The 26763-nt window shown below is 48.4% G+C and overlaps 1 protein-coding gene across 2 annotated transcripts in view; it reads left to right on the top strand.

The window, feature by feature from the left end:
- Nucleotides 1–26763, top strand: part of MATN2 (matrilin 2) — a 162954-nt gene that overhangs the window by 116884 nt on the left and 19307 nt on the right. For both annotated transcript variants that reach the window (XM_061123699.1, XM_061123698.1), the window contains exons 7-10: nucleotides 6111–6233; nucleotides 12819–12941; nucleotides 15968–16090; nucleotides 16321–16443. In XM_061123699.1, coding sequence (XP_060979682.1) covers nucleotides 6111–6233; nucleotides 12819–12941; nucleotides 15968–16090; nucleotides 16321–16443 — 492 coding nt within the window. The remainder of the gene's footprint in view (nucleotides 1–6110; nucleotides 6234–12818; nucleotides 12942–15967; nucleotides 16091–16320; nucleotides 16444–26763) is intronic.

The following is a 26763-nucleotide window of genomic DNA, read 5'->3' as shown; positions in this document are numbered from 1 at the left end:
TACTTTTCTTTTGCTGAAGTGGTGTATCATATTGATTGATTTGTGTGTGCTGAGCCATCCTTGTGACTCTGAGATGAATCCAACTTGGTCGTGGAGTATAATCTTTTTTACATGTTGTTGGATTCACAAACTTCTAAAATGAACTCAAGAAGAAATAGATCATCTGAATAGGCCTCTCTCTAGTAAAAGAAATTGAATTTGTACTTACAAACCTTCCCACAAAGAAAATTCCAGGGCTAGCTGACTTAACCGGTAAGTTCTACCAATTTATACCATTTGGGGAAAAACTAATGTCAGTTTTATACAAATTCTTCCAGAAAATGGGAGAGAAAGGAGCATCCTTCAACTTATTCTATAAGGCCTGCATGATACCAAACACATAAAGGGACATTATAAGAAAAGAAAATGACACAAATATCCTTCATGAAATACATGCAAAAGATCTTTATTTTTAGCAATCAAATTCTGCAATATAAATAAAAGCAAAAATAAACAAATGGGACCTAATTAAACTGAAAAGCTTTTGCACAACGAAGGAAACTATAAACAAGGTGAAAAGACAGCCTTCAGAATGGGAGAAAATAATAGCAAATGAAGCAACTGACAAAGAATTAATCTCAAAAATATACAAGCAACTCCTGCAGCTCAATTCCAGAAAAATAAGCGACCCAATAAAAAAATGGGCCTAAGAACTAAACAGACATTTCTCCAAAGAAGACATACAGATGGCTAACAAACACATGAAAAGATGCTCAACATCACTCATTATCAGAGAAATGCAAATCAAAACCACAATGAGGTGCCATCTCACGCCGGTCAGAATGGCTGCTATCAAAAAGTCTACAAAAAATAAATGCTGAAGAGGGTGTGGAGAAAAAGGAACCTTCTTACACTGTTGGTGGGAATGCAAACTAGTATAGCCACTATGGAGAACAGTGTGGAGATTCCTTTAAAAACTGGAAATAGAACTCCCGTACGACCCAGCAATCCCACTGCTGGGTATACACACCGAGTAAACCAGAATTGAAAAAGACACATGTACCCCAATGTTCATCGCAGCACTATTTACAATAGCCAGGACATGGAAGCAACCTAGATGTCCATCAGCAGACGAATGGATAAGAAAGCTGTGGTACACATAGTCAATGGAATATTACTCAGCTATTAAAAAGAATACATTTGAATCAGTTCTAATGAGGTGGATGAAACTAGAGCCTATTATACAGAGCAAAGTAAGTCAGAAAGAAAAACACCAATACAGTAAACTAAATCATCAGTCCAGGTTCGATGCATGAGGCAGGGTGCTCAGGGCTGGTGCACTGGGATGACCCTGAGGGATGGGATGGGGAGGGAGGTGGGAGGGAGGGTCAGGATGGGGAACACATGTACATCCATGGCTGATTCATGTCAATGTATGGCAAAAACCACCATAATATTGTAAAGTAATTAGTCTCCAGTTAAAATAAATTAAAAAAAATTTCCACAATATATGAAAAGGATAATACTTCCTGAGATTTATTGCAGGAATTCAAGGATGATTTAACATTCAAAGTTTGATTAATGAAATTTAAAACATTAACATACAAAAAGCAGGAACCGTATGATCCAATTCAGTACATACAGAAAGAGCACTGGACAAGACCTGACACTCATTTATGATTAAAAAACAAAACAAAACAAAACTCTCAGCAGACTAGGATTGAAGAGAACTGCCTCAGTCTGATAAAGTGCATCAGTGAAAAAATTATCCGCTAACGTCGTGCTGACTGATGAAAGATTGAATGCTTTCCTTATTAGATGAGTAAAACAGGACACCCACTCTCACCACTTCTATTTAGCACAGCCTGTAAGGTTCTGAGGGGCTTCCCTTGTGGCTCAGCTGGTAAAGAATCCGCCTGCAATGCAGGAGACCTGGGTTGGGTCCCTGGGTTGGGAAGATCCCCTGGAGAAGGGAAAGGCTACCCACTCCAGTATTCTGGCCTGGAGAATTCCATGGATGGGGTCGCAAAGAGTTGGACTCGACTTGAGCGACTAATGTTCTAACCATTGTAATAAGGAAGTAAAAAAGAAAGGAAGAAATGAAATCTAGATTGGAAAGGGAGAGTTAAAACCATCTTGATTACGGTAACTGTAAGTATAGCACTTTCCTGAGTTCTATTGAGAGGAACTAGCTGTGGGAAACCCCAGGATTGCAGGTGGCTGTGCAGAAGTGAAGGTCGGCTGGGCACACCCCCCTGAAAACTGATGTCTGAAGTAAGGGCAGTCTTGTTGGGGACCTTACACTTTACCTTGTGAGACTGGATGTTAACTATAGGTAGTGTCAGAACTGAATTAAATTACAGGGCTCTAAATTGGTGTTGGAGAATTGCCTACAGAACACAAATTGAAGCAAATGAGCCTAACTGTAAATCAGGTTGTTGGCATAATCACCAGGAGAATTATTTTAAGTGATGGGCATGGAATTCATTGACATTACACTCCAAGTGGCAGATGTCCAAAAAACAAAAGAACTTTAACTGTTGCCAGGAGTCCTAGTATTAATAGAATTGTTATTCTTACTTTGAAATTATACAGATACACATATAAATATATGACACGATAAGTATATATAATATTAATGTCACTTTGTACCTATATTTTCAGTATAAGGGAAGATAAACACAAATGTAAAAGCAAATGTTTTTACTTTTTTAAAAAAGTTTATTGAAGTATAGTTGATTTACAATACTATGTTTAATTTCTGCTATACAGCAAGTGATTCAGCTATATGTATATATGCCCTTCATATTCTTTTCCATTATGGTTTATCACAGGATATTGAATATAGTCCCCTGTGCTCTGCACTTGTTGTTTATCCATCCTATACATACTAGTTTGCATTTACTAATCCAAAACTCCCAATCCTTCCCTCCCCACCACCCCTCTCCCTTGGCAACCACAAGCCTGTTCTCCACGTCTGTGAGTACTTTCTGTTTCATAGATATGTTCATTTGTGTTGTGTTTTAGATTCCACGTATAAGTGATATCCTGTGGTATTCGTCTTTCTCTTTCCGACTTACTTCACTTAAGTGCTATACTTACAGCACTTAATTAATTAATTAATTACTTCAGTAATCTCTAGGTTCATCCATGTTGCTGCCAATGGCATTATTTCATTCATTTTTATGACTGAATAATATTCCATTATTTATATACATATACACACCATCCCTTCTTTAGCCATTCACCTGTCAATGGGCGTTTAGGTTGCTTTCATTCCATTTTAATTTAAATGGCCACAATAGACAACATGGTTTCCAGATTAAAGGAGGCTAAGCATACATGAAATTAAATATAATCCCTGACCCTTTACTATATTCTATACTAGAGGGTAAAAAATACTATAAAGAATATTATTAGATCAACTGAGAAGACTAAAATATGGATGGTAGATTAAATAAAAGTCTTGTATAAAGTCTTGTATAAATGTAAATTTATGCAGTTATGGCTACACTGTGGTTTTATCACTGGCAAATAGATGGGGAAACAGTGGAAACAGTGGCTGACCTTATATTTCTGGGCTCCAAAATCACTGCAGATGGTGATTGCAGCCATGAAATTAAAAGACACTTACTCCTTGGAAAGAAAGTTATGATCAACCTAGATAGCATATTGAAAAGCAGAGACATTACTTTGTCAACAAAGGTCCATCTAGTCAAGGCTGTGGTTTTTCCAGTAGTCATGTATGGACGTGAGAGTTGGACTATAAAGAAAGCTGAGCACCGAAGAATTGATGCTTTTGAACTGTGGTGTTGGAGAAGACTCTTGAGAGTCCCTTGGACTGCAAGGAGATCCAACCAGTCCATCCTAAAGGAGATCAGTCCTGGGTGTTCACTGGTAGGACTGATGTTGAAGCTGAAACTCCAATACTTTGGCCACCTGATGCAAAGAGCTGACTCATTTGAAAAGACCCTGGTGCTGGGAAAGATTGAAGGCAGGAGGAGAAGGGGACGACAGAGGGTGAGATGGTTAGATGGCATCACCGACTCGATGGGCATGAGTTTGAGTGAGCGACTCAGTGGACGTGGGTTTGGGTGGACTCCAGGAGTTGGTGATGGACAGGGAGGCCTAGTGTACTATGGTTTATGGGGTCGCAAAGAGTCGGACACAACTGAGTGACTGAACTGAACTGATACCTACTCTTAGGAAGTACAAGCTGTGTTTAGGAGCCTGGCGGGCTACAGTCCACAGGGTCACAAAGAGTTGGGCACGACTGAGCAACTAAACAACAAATGTATAGCTTACTCTGAAATAATTCAGAGAGATGAATGAAAAAATGATAAAGCAATTGGGGTAAATATGAATAATAGATGAGTCTGGATAGAGAGTCTATAGGTGCTTCTTTTACCTGTCTGCTTGTATTTTTATGTTTGTAACTTTTGTAAATTTAAAATCATTTCCAAATAAGAATGTTTTTAAAAAAATATAGGTGATTGTGGTATTGCAGTTATGTTTAAAGAGTTCCAGTCTTTTAAGGATACATTATGAAATATTTATGGACAAAATGATATAACATCTGGGGTTTAGTTTCAAGTTATATGGCATCTTAGCATGGGATATGGGAGTATACAGGAAACAAGGTTTGCTGTAGATTAATTCTCTTGAAGCCAAATGATATGCAAGTGGATTTATTATACTATTCTGTTCTTTTTATATTTAAAATTTTCCATGACTTTAAATTGGGAAGAATTGGCATCTTCTCAATATTTTTCCTTTTGAGAATACTATGCACTTTTCTCTTACTCATTTTGTTTCCTTTGGTATAGGCTGGGAAAACTCATTTATACCAAATGCTTCATTATGAAAATGATATATGTAGTTCATATGTTCCTTGAAACAATGAAAACCCTCATCGAAACAAAAAGACTTCTCTTAAGACCCCATCAGTGGCCACTTATTTCAAGCAATTTTAGACAATGCATTCAAGTTTCAGACCCATCAGTAGAAGAGTCCCATTCCATATCTACAAAATACTTACACAATAATATCTCATTATTAAAAATTCCATGTGGCCTTTTTTTTTCTATTTTGGTTTAAATTAATGCGTACCTGGGCTTCACTGGTGGCTCAGTGGTAAAGAATCTGCCTGCCTGGGTTTGATCCCTAGGTCAGAAAGATCCCCTGGAGGAGGATATGGCAACCCACTACAGTATTCTTGCCTGGATAATCCCATGGACAGAGGACCTGGTGGATTATAGTCCATGAGGTCACCAAAGAGTCGGACACGACTTAGTGACTAAAACAACAACACTGTATACCTAGAGATGTGAAATCTTGATATGATTTAAGGGCAGATGAGGCTCGGAGAAGGCAATGGCACCCGACTCCAGTACTCTTGCCTGGAAAATCCCATGGACAGAGGAGCCTGGTAGGCTGCAGTCCATGAGGTCGCCAAGTGTTGGACATGACTGAGCAACTTCACTTTCACTTTTCACTTTCATGCATTGGAGAAGGAAATAGCAACCCACTCCAGTGTTCTTGCCTGGAGAATCCCAGGGACGGGGGAGCCTGGTGGGCTGCCGTCTATGGGGTCGCACAGAGTCGGACACGACTGAAGTGACTTAGCAGCAGCAGCAGCAGCAGCAGATGAGGCCAAAAATAACAGGGAGGTGTTTTGCCTCAAAGGATGCCTTTCACTTTCAGGCCTTCTTTTTTCCAGGATTTGATTTCGTATACTGCTTGGCTAAGTGTTTCAATCAGCTAAGCGGTTTGAAGTCATTGTTTTAGTTGCATGCCTTCTGTAAAACATTCAGCCAGGCTCCCTCTTCCCTGCCTGCAAGATAACAAACAACGCTTACGTTTTGGTGGCTCTGACATGAACCAGGACAAGGAAAGCCTCTTCACAAGGCATAAACATCTTGTAATATGTCAAGAAAGTCCTCTTCCTGGGAGGCCATATCCCTAAACACAGAAATAGCTTCACTGAGAGATCCCTCAATGGCCTGAGTGTTTTGAGTGTTTGAAGTCACAGGAATGTATCTGTTTAGGGAAAGTTAAGACTGTGAGTCCTTTGGTTTTCCTATGCTAGATTTCCAGTTTGGTTCATCATTATGATTTTTCTTTCTTTGCAGAGATAGACTACTGTGCCTCACCTAACCATGGATGCCAGCACGAGTGTGTTAACACAGATGATTCCTACGCCTGCCGCTGCCTGAAAGGCTTTACCCTGAATCCAGATCAGAAAACCTGCAGAAGTAAGTTGCACTGCGTGCGGAAGAGGGGCTTGTTCCACAGATGGCCCAGTTGGTTTTCCGTTTTCTGGCAAATCTCCAGCAGGTGTACTTGTTCTCAGCATTTGTGCTCGCTGACATCATTCTGCCCCTTATTTTACCTTTTGTCTCACCTGATCCTGTGATGGGGGTGATTTTTAGCCAGTGCATAGACTGGGTTTGCCCACTGGTTTCCTTTAGTGAAGTCAAGGCGCCAGCTGAAGCTCTCGCCATACCTGAAATGAGGACGCATGCCCCCACCTCCTTACCCTCACAACATGTATTTGGGACTTTGAGAAAGAAAAGGCTGGATCCAGAGTTGGAGGGAAAAGGAGCTGGTTTCTTCCAATCCTACCTGATGAGACACTTTTTAAATTTAATGTTTACTTTTATTTATTTGAATGTGCCAGGTCTTAGCTGCAGCACGCTGGATTTTTTATCTTTGTTGTAGCAAGCAGGATCTTTAGCTGTGGCATGTGGCATCTAGTACCCTTAGCCGGGATGGAACCCAGGCTCCCTGCATTGGGAGCTCAGAGTCTTAGCCACTGGACCACCAGGGAAGTCTCAAGATGAGACCCTTGAGGGCCGCTAAGAAGGGGGACATTGCATCTTTCCTTGGTATAAAGGAAGAAAAAAATAGGAGACTCTGGGGCATCCTCACAGCATTGGAGAGGTGCCTAGTGTCAGCAGGGTGATATTAAGGATGTGCTGAGTGGCTCAGATGGTGTCCTCTGGCACCTCAGAGGGCTTGACGGGGTGTTTAGAGCATGAACCTCCAATGGGATATCTTTAAGTGACCTGTCCCTGAGAGACCCCCTGGAATGGAAGGTCTACAAGGACAGCGATTCTTCTCTTTTTCTCTCTCGTGAATCCTCAACACCTTAAGTATTCAGCACGTGCTGATGTGACACAATATTTAGTGAATGAATGAAAGACTACATGAATCTCTGAAATTTATCATCCTAGAGAAATGGCAACTATCATCTGAATTAATCTTGTTAGAAAGGTGGCCTTTGTAAGGCACACAAGTTGTGATTTTTTTCAAAAAGCATTCCCAAAGTTAGCCCACACATATGCACACTGAACTGTCTCCATTCTCCTGACTGTTGACTCACAGAACTCTCTGGAACTCCCACTGAGGGACATATCCCTCATCCACTTCTTCCTAGTGTGGGTGCAGCAGTATTCTGCACCACAGGACTGGATTTTAAAAAGGCTGACCACACATCGTTTTTTGAAAAGCATCGTGGGCTACTGAACTGAATCCACAAGCCGCAGCCTGCCCACAGCACATGTTGACTCACGTGTGTGAGACCTTGCAGGGTGGTTAAAGGTAGCAGAGCCCATATTTTGAAACTGAGCCTCTCTTACAAAAGAGAATTCCCACCACCTTGCCTGGATGCAAACTCTGGCGATGTTTAAGCATCAGATGGGAATTTTAACTGAGAGGTTCAGAATGTGAAAACAATTAGATAGACTATTTTCCATCAGACCACACATGCATGCGGTCCGTGGGAGAGGCCAGCCCGGCCGCTCCTCTCTGAGCTATGTACACCTTTTTCTCGGGGCAAGCGTGTCAGTGGCTGGCTACCCCCAGGGAAAAATCACTCACCAGTGGGACTTAGTTGTGGACCTAGACCTCTTCCATGGGGGAAAATTAGATCTGCTCCAACTCAGTCACTGGAGTCGCAGGCTTCACTGTGTGTTGCTAGTGGAGGGAGGAGGAAGTGAGCTGGGCACGTGGCCATTGGTGGAGGGGAACTGGCTTGAAGCTCCGCATCACTTACAGTCATCTGAGATTCCCTTGCCCTCTGCCCCACCCTCCACATCCTGCCTGGAGAGGCACTTGGAATAAGAGAAGGGTCCAAGGCAGTGCTTGCATTGCATCGTTATCAAGGGAGGAGGGAGGCCAAGAACAGAAGGATAAATGGAGAGGAAGTGACCATTTGGAAACAGTGTGACCACCACAAATTAGCCTGGAGCTGTCTCCAGGCCCAGAGTCCTTAACACTCATGTATATATATTCAGGGATAGCTCCATTTCCTCTTCAGCCAGGTGCCCTAGTTTTTCATCCAAGAAAAATGGAATTTGTTTCTTAAAACCCAATGTCCTCATCAGCCCTTCTCCCAACATCCTGCCTCATCGTTACTTTTTCCATTGTCTTTGCTGCAAACCCAGCCCTCCGCTGCCGAGATCCCTCTGAGAGCCACCCCTGCCCTGATGTGTGCATGCCGGCGATTATGGCAGACAGCTGCTAACGGAAAGCGAGCGCTCAGTGCCTCTCTGGAGCATTTCGTGGGATCAGGAAGCAGAGAAATGGGGTTTAAAATCTGGGCTTGGTTGTTAGGAGCCTGAAGATCTTCCGAGCGTTAAAGATCTGGAGCTCAGAGTACAGCCATTTACGTTTAATGGGCGGTTGATGGATGTGGGCTGTTTGCAAATCTAATAAATCTATCTTTCAAAGGAATTTGATAGCATCCAATTAAACCGGGTTGGGGGTGGGGGTGGGGTCGGAATTCAAGGCACAATCCTACTGAAGAAAACACTCTTGGCCTGGATTTGTTCTTTCTCCTCATCCAGGCATAATTTCTTTTTCTGGAAAGTGCTGTCATCGACTTAAAGCATAAATTACTGAGGCAGAGATGCAGAACATAGAGCCCAGGACTGACTGTCTAGGCGGGGACCCCAGGGTGGAGTCAGAGGTGGGTGGGGCTCCAGGATTGCTCATGCTGGCACCGAGGCTGGTGCTTCCCCCACTGGAGGCATCACACTCTAAACAGCAGGGTACGGGGTGCACAGGTTGAACTGAGTGAGGGGGGTCAGTCTTGGCAGTATCACCCACCCTGGCCCTGTGACCTTGGAAAGACTGCTTTGCTTCTCCGAACCTCCATTTCCTAAACTGAAGGAACATGACTTTCTGCTTGAACATTTTGTAGCCTGTCCCATCTTTTTGAAACTGACTCTCTGTGCCACTCCGTTGGCATGACAGCCTGCAGTGACCTACCTCTGATCTTTCGTGTTTTTATGTCTTACCTTCTCAGTGAGGCCTCCAGCTCCGTTTTGAGCCGGCACTCACACATGCCGTTTAGTTGGCCTTCTGACAGCCCAGCCGTCTCATCTCGCAGGGTTACTGGACACTCTGGGCTTTGCCAGATAAACCCACACCCAAGCCCGGCCCACATGTAGCTCATCACAGTTAATGAGCAGACTGGACCAGAGGTGGGGGGTGGTGCATAGTGGGTACCCAGTGAATACTGAGTGAAGGAATAAGTAACTTACATACATGTGAAGAACTGTGATTCAAGCATGTGAAGCAGACAGAGCTCTACAGGTCAACCTCTGCGGCAAGGAACCATCGGAGAAGAGGCATTTTGGAGTTGCTGTTTGCCAGACAGCTGAGTGCTGACCTTTTTAAGAATCGCCATGTTTTTAAATTATTTATTTATTAACTTTTGACTGTGCTGTGTGTTTTTTTGCTCGGGGGAGGGGGACCTTTCTCTGGTTGTGGCCAGCCGGGGCTTCCTTTAGTTGTGGTGCTTGAGCTTCCCATTGCGGTGGCTTCTCTTGTTGCGGAGCATGGGCTCTAGAGCTTGCAGGCTTCGGTGGTTGTGGCTCATGGTGGGCTCAGCAGTTAAGGCTCCCAGGCTCCAGAGCGCAGGCTCAGTAGCTGTGGTCCACGGGCTTAGTTGCTCCATGGCACGTGGGATCCTTGCGGACCAAGAATCGAACCCATGTCCCCTGCCTTGGCAGGGGGACAGACTCTTTACCACTGATTTACCAGGGAAGCCCCAAGAATCTCCGTGTTTTTTAATTTAATTAGGGTATGTTAAATCTTTCTTAAAGATAGTGTTGGCCCTTTAAAAGTTGCGGTAAGATATACAGAACAAGGGGCTTCCTGGGTGACTCAGTGATAAAGAATCTGGCTGCAATGCAAGAGATGTGGGTTCGATCCCTAAGTCGGGAAGATCCCCTGGAGGAGGGCGTGGCAACTCAACTCCAGTATTCTTGCCTGGAGAATCCCATGGACAGAGCAGCCGGGCTGGCTCCAATCCACAGGGTCACAAAGAGTTGGACACGACTGAAGTGACTGCCTACAGAACAAAATTTACCACTGTAACCATTTTTAAGTGCACAGTTTGGGCTTCCCTGATAGTTCAGTTGGTAAAGGATCTGTCTGCAATGTAGGAGACCCCAGTTCGATTCCTGGGTCAGGAAGATCCTCTGGAGAAGGGATAGGCTACCCACTCCAGTATTCTTGGGCTTCCCTTGTGGCTCAGCTGGTAAAGAATCTGCCTGCAATGCACGAGACCTGGGTTGGAACCCTGGGTTGGGAAGATCCCCTGGAGAAGGGAACAGCTACCCACTCCAGTATTCTGGCCTGGAGAATGCCATGGACTGTATAGTCTATGGGGTCGCAAAGAGTCGGACACAACTGAGCAACTTTCACTTCACTTCACTTCAGTGGCTTTAAGTACATTTTTGTTGTTAGCAACCATTCTCACCATCCAGCTCCAGAACTTTATCTCCCCAAACTGAAACTCTGCACTGATTAAACAGTAACTCCCCATTCCTCTCTCCCCCAGTCCTGGCAACCACCATTCTATTTTCCATCTCTATGACTGCCTACTCTAGGCACCTCATATAAGTGGAATCTTACAAGATTTGTCCTTCTGAGACTGGCTTGTTTTCACTTACCATAAGGCTCATTCCATGTCAGAATTTCCTTCCTTTTTGAGGCTGAATAATATTCCACATTCTGTATTTGCCACATTTTGCTGATCCATTCAGTATACACCTGGGTTGCTTCCACCTTTGGGTCATTATGAATAAAGATGCTGTGAACATCGATATGTTCAAGGCCCTGCTTTCTGTTCTTTTGGGTTTAAACCCAGAAGGGGAGTCGCTGGATCGCATGTAATTCTGTATTTAATTTTTTTGAGGAGCCTCCATACTGTTTTCCATAGTGGCTGAAGGCTGGCTTTTTAGAACAGCACTTACTGAAGATAATTGTACTTTTCTCTGATGATGTAAAAGAGAGATCCCTGCAGGTCCTACAGTGCGTGGCCCAGACTGTGGGCCCTTTGTGTTCTGTGTCTCTTTACTTGGCTCCTGGTCTCTTTGCCTGTGGTCGATGCTTTATTGCTAGGTCTATTTTTCTTCACTGAATCTCGTTCCTTGTTTTCTGACACTCACTTCTGTTTCACAAGGTGAGGCTGTTGATGAACTGAGAAAGTGCACACAGCTAACAATAGTCTGCCTCTCCTCGGGCAGAAGGGACGGAGTACAGACAGCGTGCCCAGGGCCCGCGGCTCGTGGAGGCAGCTCTTCTCTTAGGCCAGTCCCCTGCAGGGCCTGGGAGTTCTCTCCATGGGCTCAGACTGCAGCCACTTCTTCTCCGTGGCCATGGAAAGTTCCGTCCACCAGTCCTGCGGGAGGGCACATCATGGACCCTTTACAGGATGGTCTGAGGTCCTTTGGGCATGGGTTCCATTTCATTTCTTTTCATACATCTTTGTCTTCTCAGGAAGAGACGTCTTTCCTAGGGGCCCCAATAAATTCTGTCTCGTTGGCGAGAACTAGGCATCTTCCCACCTCTAGACCAATTCCTGGCAAAGGAGAAGATGCTTGCCAGGCTGGCTTACACCACTCATGACTCATGCCTTGGGGGGTCAGGGTTCTGGTTTCAGGAAGACAGGGTAATGCTTGTTGGCAAGGCAACCAACAGTGTCTGCCACATCCCCGGGAAAAAGAACAATGCAGCTAAATGGCTCCAGCTCAGCCCTGAGGTTGGTGGTGACCAGTCTCACAGAGGCCCTCCGCAAAGCTCATTTTATTTCCCTTTATAGTTCTTCGTCTCTTCCATTACCTTCTCTGTATGTGGGGGTGGGGGTGGGGGTGACCCAGCATGTGGTTTTAGCATTTTCTACCAGAAAATGAAACTGCTAATTGACTGCTGGTGGTGATGCTGCCGATGTCTGCCGGCAGAAATGCAGCTTGGATGGGGGTGACTAGGACAGAGCTGTGACAACCTGGGCCAGCATCAGAGATGCGTCTTCTCCAGTTTCTTGATTACGGATGGTGTCACACTCTCACCCAGAACCCGGTGGACTTTGGAGCCTTCTCAATGTAACTGCCTTTTCCTGCCTCTCCTAAATCGCTGGGTATCTTGTTGTTTATTCTGCCTCGCACCATCCCATGTCATTGTTAGATGTCACTGCCGGCAGCAGTGACATGCTTTGAGCCCTAGTAATCATGTTAACTGGAAGAAGAGACTGAATTTTCCCAGTGTTTCCATCATTCTTGGGAGGAGATGGGCTGGGAACTGTGGCACTCAACCCATTTCACCAGTGTTTTGGCCATCTATTGAGGAAGAGCCCTAGGCTGGAGAACGCAGAGGGCTATACCCCCCAGGTGCCAGGTTCTCCCAAACAAGCTTGTGGAGAACAGGAGCGGCTGTCTGTGTCCCTTGGAGCACCTTCCTTACTGAATGTTTACTGAGGGGGGGGGGGGCAGCCTCAGCCCTGGGAGAAGCCCCAAGCCTGAAGGAGTGCTGGCCCTTTCTCCCCTCAGGGATCAACTACTGTGCACTGAACAAGCCGGGCTGTGAGCACGAATGCATCAACACGGAGGAGGGCTACTACTGCCGCTGCCGCCGGGGCTACAGCCTGGACCCCAACGGCAAGACCTGCAGCCGTGAGTGTACCCGGGTCAGGGGCGCATGGGAGGGCCAGGTTCACACACAGGCCCCGGGGGCTCACTAGCAGTCAGTCACTTCTGAAGCTCCTGGGTTTCCTATGAGCCTGACGGTCCAGCAGCCTTAACTTTCCTGGCCTCAGTTTCATCATCTGTAAAATGGGGCTACTCATGCTGCCTCCCTCAGAGACTGGACTGTGAAGAGTGAAAGAATCAGCACATAGAAAACACTTAGAAAAGCGCTGCTAGACACATAATAAAAGTCCAGTAAATATTAGCTAGGCTTCCCTGGTGGCTCAGATGGTAAAGAATATGCCTGCAATGCAGGAGACCTGGTTTCAATCCCTGGGTCAGGAAGATTCCCTGGAGAAAGGAATGACTACCCACTCCAGTATTCTTGCCTGGAGAATTCCATGGACAGAGGAGTCTGGCAGGGGTCCACGGGGTCGCAAAGAGTTGGACATGACTGAGCAACTAATACACACACACATATTAGCTAATATTATTATTTGCTCTTGAGAGCCTTGATTAAGTTAGACCAGCCTGATTTCATCCAAACTCTGCCTCATACTAGACAAGGGACCCCAGGTAAGGTATTAAAGTTCTGCAAGCTTTGACTTTCCCATCCGTTTAAAAAAGTGAAGATGATAACAGTGTTGATTTCCTGGAGTTGTTAAGGGAAATCCTGAGGACTATTTCAGCCTCTTAGCACAGTGCTTGACACAGGAAAACACACAATTAAAAATAAGAGCTCTTTGCTGTCACAGAGCCTGGGACAGGAACCAGAAAAGAGACAGACCTCAGAAGGCCCTTGGGCCACTGCAGACCTGATCTGAGGGTGGAGCTGAGAAACATGGGACTTTTTATGAAGCATTGTCTTCATTTTCTTGTGTAAGAGGCGCAACACAACTCGGTCCGGTGATGTCAACGTGGAAACTTGCAGGATGTGCCAGCTGGATGGTTCCATGTCTTTTTTACGAGGCACAGTCTCCACTGGTCCAAGCCAGCGGGGGTGGGGCGTGTGACACAGCGGGGGGACGCCCTGACCCCGGAGGTTGCCGGCAAGGGGCTCGGTGACATGGCTGGCACAGAAGGGGCCCTTTGTGTGGCTTTCCACCCAGCGAGCTGCACATCTGCTCCAGCTTTGGCGACAGAGATAGATTGTGAGTGAGAACAGTACAGCTGTTCAGTATGTGGACCTTCCCCTGCCTGGAGGGAAAGTTTCACAGATGAAGTATTCGGTGCAGAGCAGCCCTCGGGAAACCTCGTGCCCCTTTCGGTCTTCAGAAGGAACAGAGTCCTCCATCAAGCTTCCGAAGCATCAATCTTGGAAGTCAAAGCATTTTTGAGCCAGAGAGTTGGCACTGCTCTGCACTTGCCTCTGGAAGTCTCTGAGTCCTTGGGAGAAGCCAGTGGTGAGCAAGGGTCCTTCCGCTCGACGAGGAGACGCCCTGGTGAAGATGGATCTGTGTACAGTCTGTCTGCCTTCTCTTCCAGGAGCATGGGGCTGGCCAGCTGACAGCTCTGCAGGCATCCCAGGGCAGGCTAGGTGGGACCTGGATGAGCCCACGTAGAGCCCCAGGGGCCGTGACCTGCCTCTCCCTCCCTGCACGTCTTGGGGCAGAAGAGATTGGGCCGTCTTTTCTTTCTGGAATCTAGTAAGGAGGACCATCTAGTCAGCTTCAAGAAAGTAGAAACCAAGCCATTTCTTCCTACGAGTCCCCAGAGAGAGCCTGGTAATCCTGTTCCCCATGGGGGCGCAGGGAGCCCACAGACCATCACGACAGGAAGCCCTCATGAGGGGCTTGCTCTGTGCAGGCATGGCCGGGATCACTTCCCAAGTACTCACTCACTTTATCTGCACCAGATCCCAGTGAGGCATCAACATTCTTACCCCCGTTTAAAGACGGGGAAACAAGTGCAAGGGGATTAAGTTACGTTTCCCAGGGTCACGTGGCGGGTAAATGGTGACCTGAGATGTGAACACAAGCCTCTGGCTCTTGAGATCTTGCGAGTGTTTGCAGTAGGCACAGCCACGGGTGGAATGTTCCAGAAGGCACAGTGCCAGGCCCTGTGGGAGTCACAGAGGCCCACCCCACGGCCCTGCACAAGGCCTCCAGTGTCTCTCCAGTCTCTGGGTGTGCGTTTTCTCCATCAAGGAAATCTGGGAGGCAGCCTGCAGGGCTGTCCTGTGGGAACCAGTTCACCGCAGCTGTGTGTGTGTTATCCTAGCTGGGCCAGCTGTGCTGGGCTCGGGTGCCAGGGCTGGCCACACATGCAAGGCCTTGGCGTTGGTTTGTTTTCAGAATCTGGATGTCCCGGTTATGGGGGATAACAGCGCTTTTCCTCTTTCAGATACAAAGGAACTATACAATTATTTCTTCCCCAGCCATATACTTAGTAATGATGGGCATTCACGAAGTGATTATGTATGCCAGCTACTGTTCTGAGGGCTTTAGGTGAATCAACTCCTCCCACCACGTTCTTGGAAAAAAGCGAGCCTCAACCCCATTTCTCAAGTCATGAGATGGTGGCAGAGAGGCCAAATGACCACCCAGCAAGCATCTCACAGCTGGGAAGCTGGTGGGGTGAGGTGGGATTTGAGCCCAAAGAGTGTGGTGTGGAGCCCCCCACATCCTGAGACACTGCTCTGTCACCTGCAGGGAGAGGGTGGGGTCCGCGGCTCCACCTTCCCGAGCCTGGTTCTCCTCTCTGTGCCATGGGGAGGGCACCTTCTCTCAGCGGTGCCCTGGGGATTGCAGGTGATGCGTGCCCAGACCTGGCACAGGTGCAGAGGACTAATGTCATTACCGCCTTGGCCGGAGTCATATGCACCTTACTCCTCAAAGAAATAGGAAATAAAACAAGCCAGGCCAGTGGCACAGGGCGGAAGGAAACCTCCCACGGCACTCTTTTGGGCATCAGCGGAGTGAAACTGCCAGGCAGTGGCTCCCCGGGGGAGGTGGTTTTGTTCTCTGATGCCCTCCTGGCTTACTTCAGGGGGGTTTCCTGTGTGGTCGCTGCAGGGGTGGATCACTGCGCCGAGCAGGACCACGGCTGTGAGCAGCTGTGTCTCAACACGGAGGACTCGTTCGTGTGCCAGTGCTCGGAAGGCTTCCTCATCAACGACGACCTCAAGACCTGCTCGCGTGAGTGCCCTTCGTGCTTCTCTTACAGGGAAGAGCTTTGCCGCCAGCGTGGAGAACGTGACGGCCGTAGGCCGTAGGGGACGGCGGGCCCCGCCCTGCCCTCTGCTCGTTGCTCCGGGGGCGATGGCGGGGCTGTCCCCTGGGGACCGTGCGCCTCCCCGGGGCAGGAGGAGGAGGTTAGGGAGGGGCGCGGGACCGTGATCTGATTCCCTGGCTGTGGGGTTTTGCAGGAGTGGATTACTGCTTGCTGAGCCACCACGGTTGCGAGTACTCCTGCGTCAACACGGACAGATCCTTCGTCTGCGAGTGTCCCGAGGGACACGTGCTCCGCGGTGACGGCAAGACCTGTGCCCGTGAGTGTGGCGACGTCGGACGAGGGGGACCCGGCACGGGCGATCGTGGGCGGGGGGCGCCGAGGACAGTGACCACGGGCGGGCCTGCGCCCCCGGGGTTCGTGGGTGAAAGTGTGCGAAGGCCCCCTCCCAGCGATATCAGCCCCGGTGGCTGCTGCTCCCCTGTCCCAAGACGGACGGCTTTTGCCTCTTCCTGTCTGGCCCGCCGTCATTTCGGAGCCATTAGGAGTTATAGTGAAGTAGATGCCTTCCTGTCTGCGGACTTCTGGCTGCGCTCCGCGCCGAGCACGTGTTTTCTCTGGGCCGCAACCTCAGCGGAATCCTCACCTTCAGACTAAGTGAAAAGCCTAAGGGGACCAGCTGTTACGCCATGGGTTCAGACTATGGATTCTTCTGACTGCAAAGTCAGTTCTGCGAGAAGGGGGGGCTCCTGAGAACCCCATCCCCTCCCCCAATCCGGATAATCTGACAGCAGATGGCAGGGGCGAGGTTGGCAGTGATGTTTCCTGGGTACATATTTCCTGGCAGCTGGTCCCAATTCCTGTCTCCATTACTTTTTTTTAAAAAAGCTTCCAGATGTCCTTGTCTTCACTCAAGGATGCTGTGTTTTCTGCCCTGCAGTCCTGTGTCGGAGTGGACCAAGAAAAAGACTTAAAAATAGCCATTTTGAGAGAAGGGGTCAGAAGTGGAGGAACAGGGTTGCCATGTACCTTGCGAGTCCTGCTAGTCTTTCCAGTTATAGGACCAGGTTCCCTGACCACTGATACAACTGTGGTCACAACCTAATGTGTCCACCTTTCTATGTCACCTGTTCACTTGGGCAGGTGCCCTGATTGCATGGCTGGGTGTGCCTCTCTAACTCTGCCGCCTGTGAGAAAAGGTTTCCCCCATTTGGGATGGAGTCCTGAGTTTTATGGCTTGCTTGTGGCTGCCTGCCCAGCTGTCCTGGCCAGCACGGCCAACACAGGGAGGGGCTGGACATCAGGGTGCAGAAAGAGAGTGGGTGTGTCGAATTGCATGTACATTTGACTGCATGCCAAAGCCAGAAGCCTGCTTTTTAACTGATTTATTTTAATTCTCATCATCTTAGATTATCCATGCATTTCTTTGACCCTCCGCATTACTGTGATAACCAAGAACTGACTATAAGATAATCACAGGACATCTAAGAAACTTTCAGGACCCTTCCAAACAGATGCTACCCCTCCTCCTTACAATCGCGTGTCCTGCTCCCTCCTTCCAGCCACATCTGTTATGGCCACTGATACTTTCAAATGTCCATTTTCTCATTTATAGGGCTTGTAACTAATGATACAGTGATATCATCCATTTGAGTAAACGTGCAACAGTGCCGTTAGAAGTGAATTTTGATATGTATTTGTTTATTATTATGGTGTGTCTACATGAGATGATCAGATGAATTAGAAGTATTCTATCCTCAGGCAATAGTTGGAGTAGGAAATGGTGAAAGAAAGTGAAGTCACTCAGTTGTGTCCGACTCTTGGCAACCCCATGGACTGTAGCTTACCAGGCTCCTCCATCCATGGGATTTTCTAGGCAGGAGTACTGGAGTGGGTTGCCATTTCCTTCTCCAGGGGATCTTCCCAACCCAGGGATCAAACCCGGGTCTCCCGCACTATAGGCAGACACTTTACGTCTGAGCCACCAGGGAAGTCAGGGCCCCCTGATAGCTCAGCTGGTGAAGGAATTGGTAACCCACTCTGACACTCTTGCCTGGGAAATCCCATGGACAGTGGAGCCTGGAGGGCTGTAGTCCATGGGGTTGCAGAGTCGGACATGACTGAGCACACACACAGGCAATGGTGGTATTTGTAAGAGATGCATTTTACCCACCATCTGACACACATCTGTTGAGCTTGTCCCCTATTTGAAGCCTCTGTCTGCCCCGGGTCAGTTCAGTCTAGCTGCCCTGTTCTGTAATAATGGGCTGTGTTTTCAGTGTGGCCATAGTAAACTGGGGTTGGGAATGTGTGTTTCCTAGCTCTGTCCCAGATCACTAAGAACCTGACACCATGACTGCATCTTTTTCATAAATCATGCTGGGCTGTGGGTGGGGAGCCTGCTGGGGTTCAGCCAGGCCTGCTCAGCAGATAAGGGTGTCCTTGGCCCTTCATAAAGGCAGCCTCCACTTACCACCTTGATAGCAGGTGGCCTGAAGAATACTCCGCTCACTTCCCGGAAGGTTCTCTGAAGCATGGAGAACAGGTGCAGTTTCCCAGGGCCCTGGAAGGAATGGACACTGTTATTCTCACACCCCTGCAGGCACCTTGGGCTCTCTGGCCTCTGGAGTGACGCCCATCCTCCCTTCTTCTCGGTCCCCTGACCCCCAAGCTGCGATCACCCCTTGGAGGGTTGTTCCACAACCCTCGAGGGGGTGAGGTGGGGAGGGAAATCAGGGGGTCTCTTCTGCAAGCTGCAGCTGAGAGGACTCCTCCTGTCTCTACCACCTGGAAATCTCTGAAATAAACCTAGTGCAAGCGCATCTCCGCATCAGGAAAGACTCTCTAGTCTAGATGGGCCTGGAGCACACAGCCCACAGGCCTGCGAGCTTCTGGAGGTTAGAGACCGGGTCTTACTCAGAGACTGAGTTCCAGGCCTTGCCCACAGGAAATGCTCCATAAAGTTCAACAAATGTTGAGTGAACGGGCACAGACCACCTGTGTTTTCATCATGTGGCACCTGGGACAGAGTCCATCTTCTATTCCAGAACCTTCAGGGGACCTTGACTTGGCAGGTGGCAGAGAACATCTTCCTCCACCTCCTGAGCCCCACCCAGGTCTTCTTCCCTGTTCCCTCCAGTTCTTCAAAGGAGTCAGCTCCCCTCTTCTCTGAGCAGGGCCTGAACCTCCAGCCCAGCCTGTCTCCACTTAGGACAACCTCCATATCCCACCTCTGCTGGCAGAAACCAACCCAGGGTCAGCATCACCTCCATGGGGATCTTCCTGCCCTCCTGGCCTGCTGGGAGCAGCTCTGCTCCACCTGCTGCAGTGAGACTCCGTCAGGACCTCTCCCTGTGGCCGTCTGTGCACAGACCTAGAATCAGCATGGCAGAGTAGAAAGAACCCTGAACTAAGAGCCCAAAGATTGGGTTTAAATCTTGGGAGGGAACTGACCTCTCTGGATCTGACTGCATGCATTCTAAGTTGCTAAAGTCGTGTCTGACTCTGTGACCCTCTGGACCATAGCCCGCCAGGCTCCTCTGTCCATGGGATTTTCCAAGCGAGAATACTGCAGTGGATTGCCATGCCCTCCTCCAGGGGATCTTCCTGACCCAGGGACCGAACCCACACTTCTTAGGTCTCTTGCCTGCATCTAACTGTTCACCTGTAAACTGGGAATGATCATTTATGCCTCTATCTCAGGGTCACTGTGTGGCACAGGGAGAGATGTTCACTGAAGTGCTTGGGGAACTTATAAATTGCCATAAACTCGAAGTTACTCTTGTTGAAATCTTACTTCCCACTGTTAGACGGCCCCACACTAGGAGAGGGCTGAGGCAGCATCCTGCTTTGCTGCCTGGAGATCCACTCCTGGCAGGCCTGGCCTACCCTCCTTGTGGAGACTTCCTAGGAGGAGTCAGACTAAGAGCTCAGGCACTACCTTCTTGTAGCAAGTGGGTGGTGCTAAGGCAGATCTGAGTGACAAGCATAGAGCACTGGGAATTTCAGCTGGGGATACTCCTACACTGGCCACCAGAGGTGGGTGTGCAAAGGCTTTTTCCTACTTGCTGCCTCCCAGATTGACTTTGAAGGACTGAAGCAACCCTGAGCAAGACAAGAGCAGTGTGTTATTATATTTAAGCAGCCATCAAAAAATACTGTATGCTTTGTGACTTAAACAGCAGAAAAGTAATTATCTTGCAGTTCTGGAGGCTGGAAATCCAAGATCAAGGTGCCAGTATGGTCAGGCTCTGCTGAGAACCCTCCTCTAGGCTTGCAGATGTCTGCCTTCCTGCTGTATCCTCCCATCACACACACACACACACACAGAATAAACTCTCTTGTAGTCTCTTTTTAGAAGGGCACTAATCCCATCATGGGAATCCCACCGTCATAACCTCATCTAACCCTAATGACCTCCCAAAGGTTCCACCTCCAAATACCAGCACATTGAGGGTATTTAAGGAATTTAAGGACACAATTCAGTCCATCACAGAGACTGGAGAGAAAAGACCACTTTACTCTTTACCCTCATGTATTCACATTAGGGGTTGAAAGGAACAGAAGGAAACTTAGAGATCTTTTCTTTCTTTTGTGGCATGGGGAGAAAACTGATGCCCCCCCAAGCTGACCCTGGGGATCAACGACAGAGTCAGAGTTAAAACTGGGGTCCCCTGACTTCAGAATCTCTTACCCGGGGTGACCTCTAAAAATACGTCTCAGTTGAGCTGCTTCTGGTTTGTCTGAGAAAAAAAAAAAAAAAAAACCCTACACAGAGTTAGCAAACGAATGGCTACTGCTAGATTTATTATTTTTAAAAATGCCAGCAAATGGTGTAATTCTGTCTCTCAGCCTTGGTCACCCTCTTGGCAGGTGGCCACTGTGGCTTTCTCCCTCTGGGGTTGGGGTTGGTTTTAATAACCTCCTACGTGGAGCCCCAGACACAGGGTTGCTGTCTGTCATCGCCACAGAGGTGTGAGTCCTCGGAACACATTACCCCATGATTGCTGTACCACAGCCTGGGCGTGAGTCACCAGATGTGGAATCCAGATGTGAGGAACAGACTGTATCCGTGTGTGGGGCTGTGAGACTCAGGCCCTAAAACCTGTGCTCCGTCCTGAAGCGTCTGCTCATCGTGATCTTCATGATAAGGCTTTAATTAATATGTAGACCTGCCTTCTTACATGTTTTTTTCTTTTTTAAAAAAGAGGATCCTTCTCTAAATGTTTTATTCATGCATCCTGAGCTCTCTCCTAACTCCTTGCATCCACGTCACACAAGTGGTGGTTCCCAGTCTGTCCTCACTCTCGTCCCTGGATTCGCATCTAGGTACTTCTGGCTCACTGATGCTCAGTCTCCACAAGTACCTCCTGTGGGCCTGTGTTGTGATGGTCGTATTATGCTGACCCTGGGCCTCCGTGGGGTTGATGCAGGTTCAGTTTCCGCCCTGACAGAGTTTAAAATTTCTCAGGGAAGAAAGGTGTGAAGGATGGATCTTCCATTCTGTGTGATGAGAGTCATGATGTGGGAAGGAGAGGTGTCACGGGGCATCTGGCAGGGGGACCCTCACCTGGTTCGGAGGAAGTCTCCTGAGAAAGAGGTGTTTGATCTGACTTTTGGAGACTGATGGTGGGAGCTATGCAGAGATGGGGGGTGTTATGGACTGAATATTTGTGTCCCCCCAAATTCATATGTTGCAAGTCTAACTGTGGAAGGTGATGGTGTTAGGAGGCGAGGCCGTTAGGAGGTGATTAGGTCGTGAGGATGGAGCCCATATGAATGAGATCCCTGCCCACAGAGCTCTCCGGTCCCTTCCACCATGTAAGGATACAAGAAGTCTGTGGCCTGGAAGAGGGCTCTTGCCCAACCATGCTGGCACCCTGACCTCAGACTTCCAGCCTCCAGAACTGTGAGCAATACATTTCTGTTGTTATAAGCTATTCAGTCTGAAGTGTTTTGTTAGAGCAGTCCCAAAGGACTAAAACAGAGGGGGTGGTCTTCCCAGGCACAGGAAATAGAACATGCCAGCCAGGGTCCAGAGAGTGAACTGAAAGAAGCTGAGGGTACTGAGTACTAAGTACCGAATACTGAGTAGTAAGTACCAAGTGCTGAATTGAGAGGGAGACTGGAGAGATGTGAGCCTGGAGGAGCCACTGAGACAGACCACTGCAGCGTTTAGAGTTACATTATGCTATTTGGAGGTTCAGCTTCCCTGGAGAAAACTGTTTTAGTTTGCCTTCTGAGAATTTATCAGCCTATCTTAGCAGCCTCTGCTGAGCCTGCTGGGCAAGGATGACCCCTGGACCAGGGACCACGGAGGTGACAGACCTGTGATCTAATCACACCTCTGCCCCCAGCACTGCTGGGACTAATCATCTCTGCAGGGTCAGGGGCCTTGGGCAGGTCACACCCACTCTGTGTCCTTCAGTTTCTGTGACTTTAAAAGAAGGTGTTGGACCAGTTCATCCCCAAGGTCCCTTCCAGCCCGAGAACGAGGGCAGAGGCTGGCAGAGTAAGTGCTCCATAAACACTCACTGAATGAACGAACTCTTGTCGGAGTGCCTACCATTCTCCCCAGGCTGAAGGCCCTCCGTATTCGTGAGTCAGGGATGGTGGCTCTCTTTGCCTGTTAGGTAACCGCTGACATGCTTTCCTAGCAAAGAGTACCCTTAGCTCCAGGGAGACGCTGACTCCAAGCTGGTTTCCTGACTTGGTGACTGAAAGGCAGCTGAAAGCCTGTGGTCGGGAAGTTAGCTACAGCACAACTTTGGCCTTCTCGAATTTACCATGTGTGGTTCTTTAATTATGAGTGACAGGAATGTCCCTAGTGTGCAAAAACTGGACGTTTTGCTGAACAAATGCGAATTGCACTCTGCAAGGCTGGAAGGAAGGAGAGAAGTGGGAACCCAGCTGACCGCCACCATCCACACGGCGTGGGTTCTCATTTAAAACTCTCGTGACCCTTGGTTTGCAGAGTAGAAAGCTGAGGAAATGTTTCCTTTTACTCAGCAGGCGTTTGCTGAGGACCTGCTGTGGGGGCCAGGCATTAAGTTAGGAGCTGGGAGATGCAGGAGAGGAGGGCAGGTGCAGCCCGTGGTCCCCTGGAGGTCAGAGCCTGTGTGAGCGTCGTCCAGTGAGGAGGCGGGCATAGGTCCAGAGCAACCAGTAACTGTTTGGTGATAGCTGTGATGCTGGGCTTTCGTATAGCTCAGGCGGTAAAGAATCTGCCTGCAGTGCAGGAGACCTGGGTTTGATTCCCTGGGTCAGGAAGATCCCCTGGAGAAGGGAATGGCAACCCACTCAAGTATGCTTGTCTGGAGAATCCCATGGATAGAGGAGCCTGGCGGGCTACGGTCCACAGGGTCGCAAAGAGTCGGACACGACTGAGTGACTAATACTGCTACTACTAACTGTGACGTTACCAGAGGGGGCAGGTGCCTGGGGCTGTGAGGCTCTGTGCAGGGAGGTCCCAGAAGACATCTAGAGGAGGTGGAGGCAGCAGACGATCAGCTGGGCAGAGCCCTGTAGGGGAAGGGCTTCTGGCTTGGTGGGCTTCCCTTGCGGCTCAGCTACTAAAGAACCCCTCTGCAATGCAGGAGACCCCAGTTGGATTCCTGAGTTGGGAAGATCCACTGGAGAAGGGAATGGCTACCCACTCCAGTATTCTGGCCTGGAGAATTCCATGGACTGTGTAGTCTATGGAGGTTGCAAAGAGTCAGACACGACTGAGCCACTTTTACTTTCTGGCTTGGTCCTGAGGTGCTGAAAGAAAGTATTCAGAGCTGGGAGGGGGTGTGGCTGAGATGAGGCAGCAGGCAGGTCCTGTGAACCTCACTAACAATTCTGTGTCCTAGCCAGACTCTCAGGAAGCACTAAAGGGTGTCAGGCAGACGGAGGGAGGGATGTCTGTACGCATGCTTTAGAAGAGGACTGGATGGGGTGAAGTAGGTTTGTGGAGACCTAGTTAGTAGATGGAATAACAGCCCAGGAGGGAGACAATGGCAGGTGGTTCATGATGGTGGAGGAGCAACATCACCTCTCTGGACACTTGGGAAGGTCTGTCCCACACTGGCATCTCACCTCTGGCAGTTTGTTGGTGTCATCCGTGGGGCTTTTAAAACATCCGAAAGTCCAGGCAGCACCCCGGACCTCCCGAAATAGAGATTATCTTACATTGATTGATGCAACCTCCTTGTAGGACAATTTGAAAAATATTTATCCGGGGGTAAATGTTCCTACCCTGTAGTGAGGCAATGCTACTTCTAGATGTTTGGGGCATGCTTTCCCATTGTATGCAAAACTACAGGCAGACAAATATCCGCTGCAGTAACATTGGTAATAGCAAAGCCTAGGAACCACCTCAGTGTCCTTACAGTAAGAAACTGGTTAAATGAATCACGGTGCTGCCTTTAAAAAATAATGACGTAGGGTGTCAAAGGTGAGAGAAGAGTACTTTTCTAAGATTTTTTTGTCTGTTTAAATTTGACTTTATTTTTAGAATGGGTAAAAGGTATACATAGTTTAAAAATCAAAACAATACGAAAAGACGTGCATTGAGGAGTTTGGCTCCTACTCTTGCCCCCCCTTCCATCCCCCTGCCTCCCTGCAGTTCCCATCGGTAACTGGTGGTGGGCAGCCTCCATCCAGGGCGGCCCCTCCTGGATTCACACACGTGTATTCACTCCCTCCTTCACCGTCCGCTGCGTGACCGACAGCATAGGAAATAATGGTGGTGTGTCCCTTCTCCAGTGAAGTTATCAGAAACGCTGTGGCTGCTTTCTGGGAGCTCGCTCTGGCTTCTTGAGGTCATGTCGGCGTCTCTCAAAGGGAAGCCGTGTTGGGAGCAGCCCTGTGGAGAGGCCCACATGCTGAGGAACTGAAGCCTTCGGCCAACTGCCAGGGAGGAACTGAGGCCAATGCACACACCAGTGAGCTCAGAAGCAGATCCGCCAGCTCCAGTGGAGCCTTGGGATCAATGCAGCCCCCAGGGGACCAGCTCGACTGCAGCCTCACGAGAGACTCTGAGCCAGAACCTCCCCGCTGAGCCACTGCTGGCTTCCAGACCCTCAGAAACTGTGTGACATCACACATGTTGCCTTAAGCTGCTAAGTGTTGGCACAACTTGTTTCACAGCAATGGATAGCTAACATTCCATTTTATTTCCATTCCATTTGTGTTTCTTTAGGGGCTTCCCTGGTGGCTCAGCTGTTAAAAATCTGCCTGCGATGCGGGAACCCTGGGTTCGACCCCTGGGTTGGGAAGATCCCCTGTAGAAGGGAACGGCTACCCACTCCAGTATTCTGGCCTGGAGAATTTCATGGACTATACAGCCCATGGGGTCACAAAGATTGGACACGACTGAGCGATTTTCACTTTCACTTTTCTTTATGTGAATAAAAGCCAATACAAATATCTGTTTATGTTTTTCCCCTTTCCTTAGGCACACACAAATGGCGCACTGTGTACCACATTCTATGCCTTTTTTCCTTCACTTAATGATATTTATTGGAGATTTCTTCAAACCATTACATAGACAACTTACTTATCTTATTTACAGCTGCGACTGCAGCCATGAAATTAAAAGACGCTCACTCCTTGGAAGGAAAGTTATGACCAACCTAGATAGCATATTGAAAAGCAGAGACATTACTTTGCCAACAAAGGTCCGTATGGTCAAGGCTATGGTTTTTCCAGTGGTCATGTATGGATGAGAGAGTTGGACTGTGAAGAAAGCTGAGTGCCGAAAAATTGATGCTTTTGAACTGTGGTGTTGGAGAAGACTCTTGAGAGTCCCTTGGACTGCAAGGAGATCCAACCAGTCCATCCTAAAGGAGATCAGTCCTAGGTGTTCATTGGAAGGACTGATGCTGAAGCTGAAACTCCAATACTTTGGCCATTTCATGTGAAGAGTTGACTCATTGGAAAAGACCCTGGATGCTGGGAGGGATTGGGGGCAGGGGGAGAAGGGGACAACAGAGGATGAGATGGCTGGATGGCATCACTGACTCGATGGGCATGAGTTTGAGTAAACTCCGGGAGTTGGTGATGGACAGGGAGGCCGGGCGTGCTGCGATTCATGGGGTCGCAAAGAGTCGGACAGGACTGAGCGACTGAACTGAACTGAACTGAACTGAACTGAGTGTCTCATTGGGGTTTCCCTGGTAGCTCAGCTGGTAAAGAATCTGCCTGCAATGCAGGAGACCCTGGTTCAGTTCCTGGGTTGGGAAGATCCCCTGGAGGAGGGCATGGCAACCCACTCCAGTATTCTTGGCTGGAGAATCCCCATGGACAGAGGAGCCTGGCGGGCTGCAGTCCACAGGGTCACAAAGAGTTGAACACGACTGAACGCCTAAGAACAGCGTCTCACTGTGCAGAATATTTATTCAGCTTGTCTTCTGAGTAGTCGTGGATATCTGGGTTGTCTCCCACTTTTCATTATTACAAGTGATGCTGCTGTGAATGACTTGAAAGTATATCTCTCCATATGGTGCCAGGGTATCTGCAGGAGAGGATCCCAGAAGTAAAGCTGCCAGGTCAAAGGTACATTTTGTACTTTAGGTAGATACTGCCAGATGGCCCCTCCAAAGGGGATGTCTCCCCTTAGTATGTTTGAATTTTGAATCATGGGCCCGTTTTGCCT

This window comes from Dama dama, chromosome 21 (assembly GCF_033118175.1).
Source record: "Dama dama isolate Ldn47 chromosome 21, ASM3311817v1, whole genome shotgun sequence".
Classification (NCBI taxonomy): domain Eukaryota; kingdom Metazoa; phylum Chordata; class Mammalia; order Artiodactyla; family Cervidae; genus Dama; species Dama dama.
This window is presented reverse-complemented; position numbering and strand designations above follow the sequence as displayed.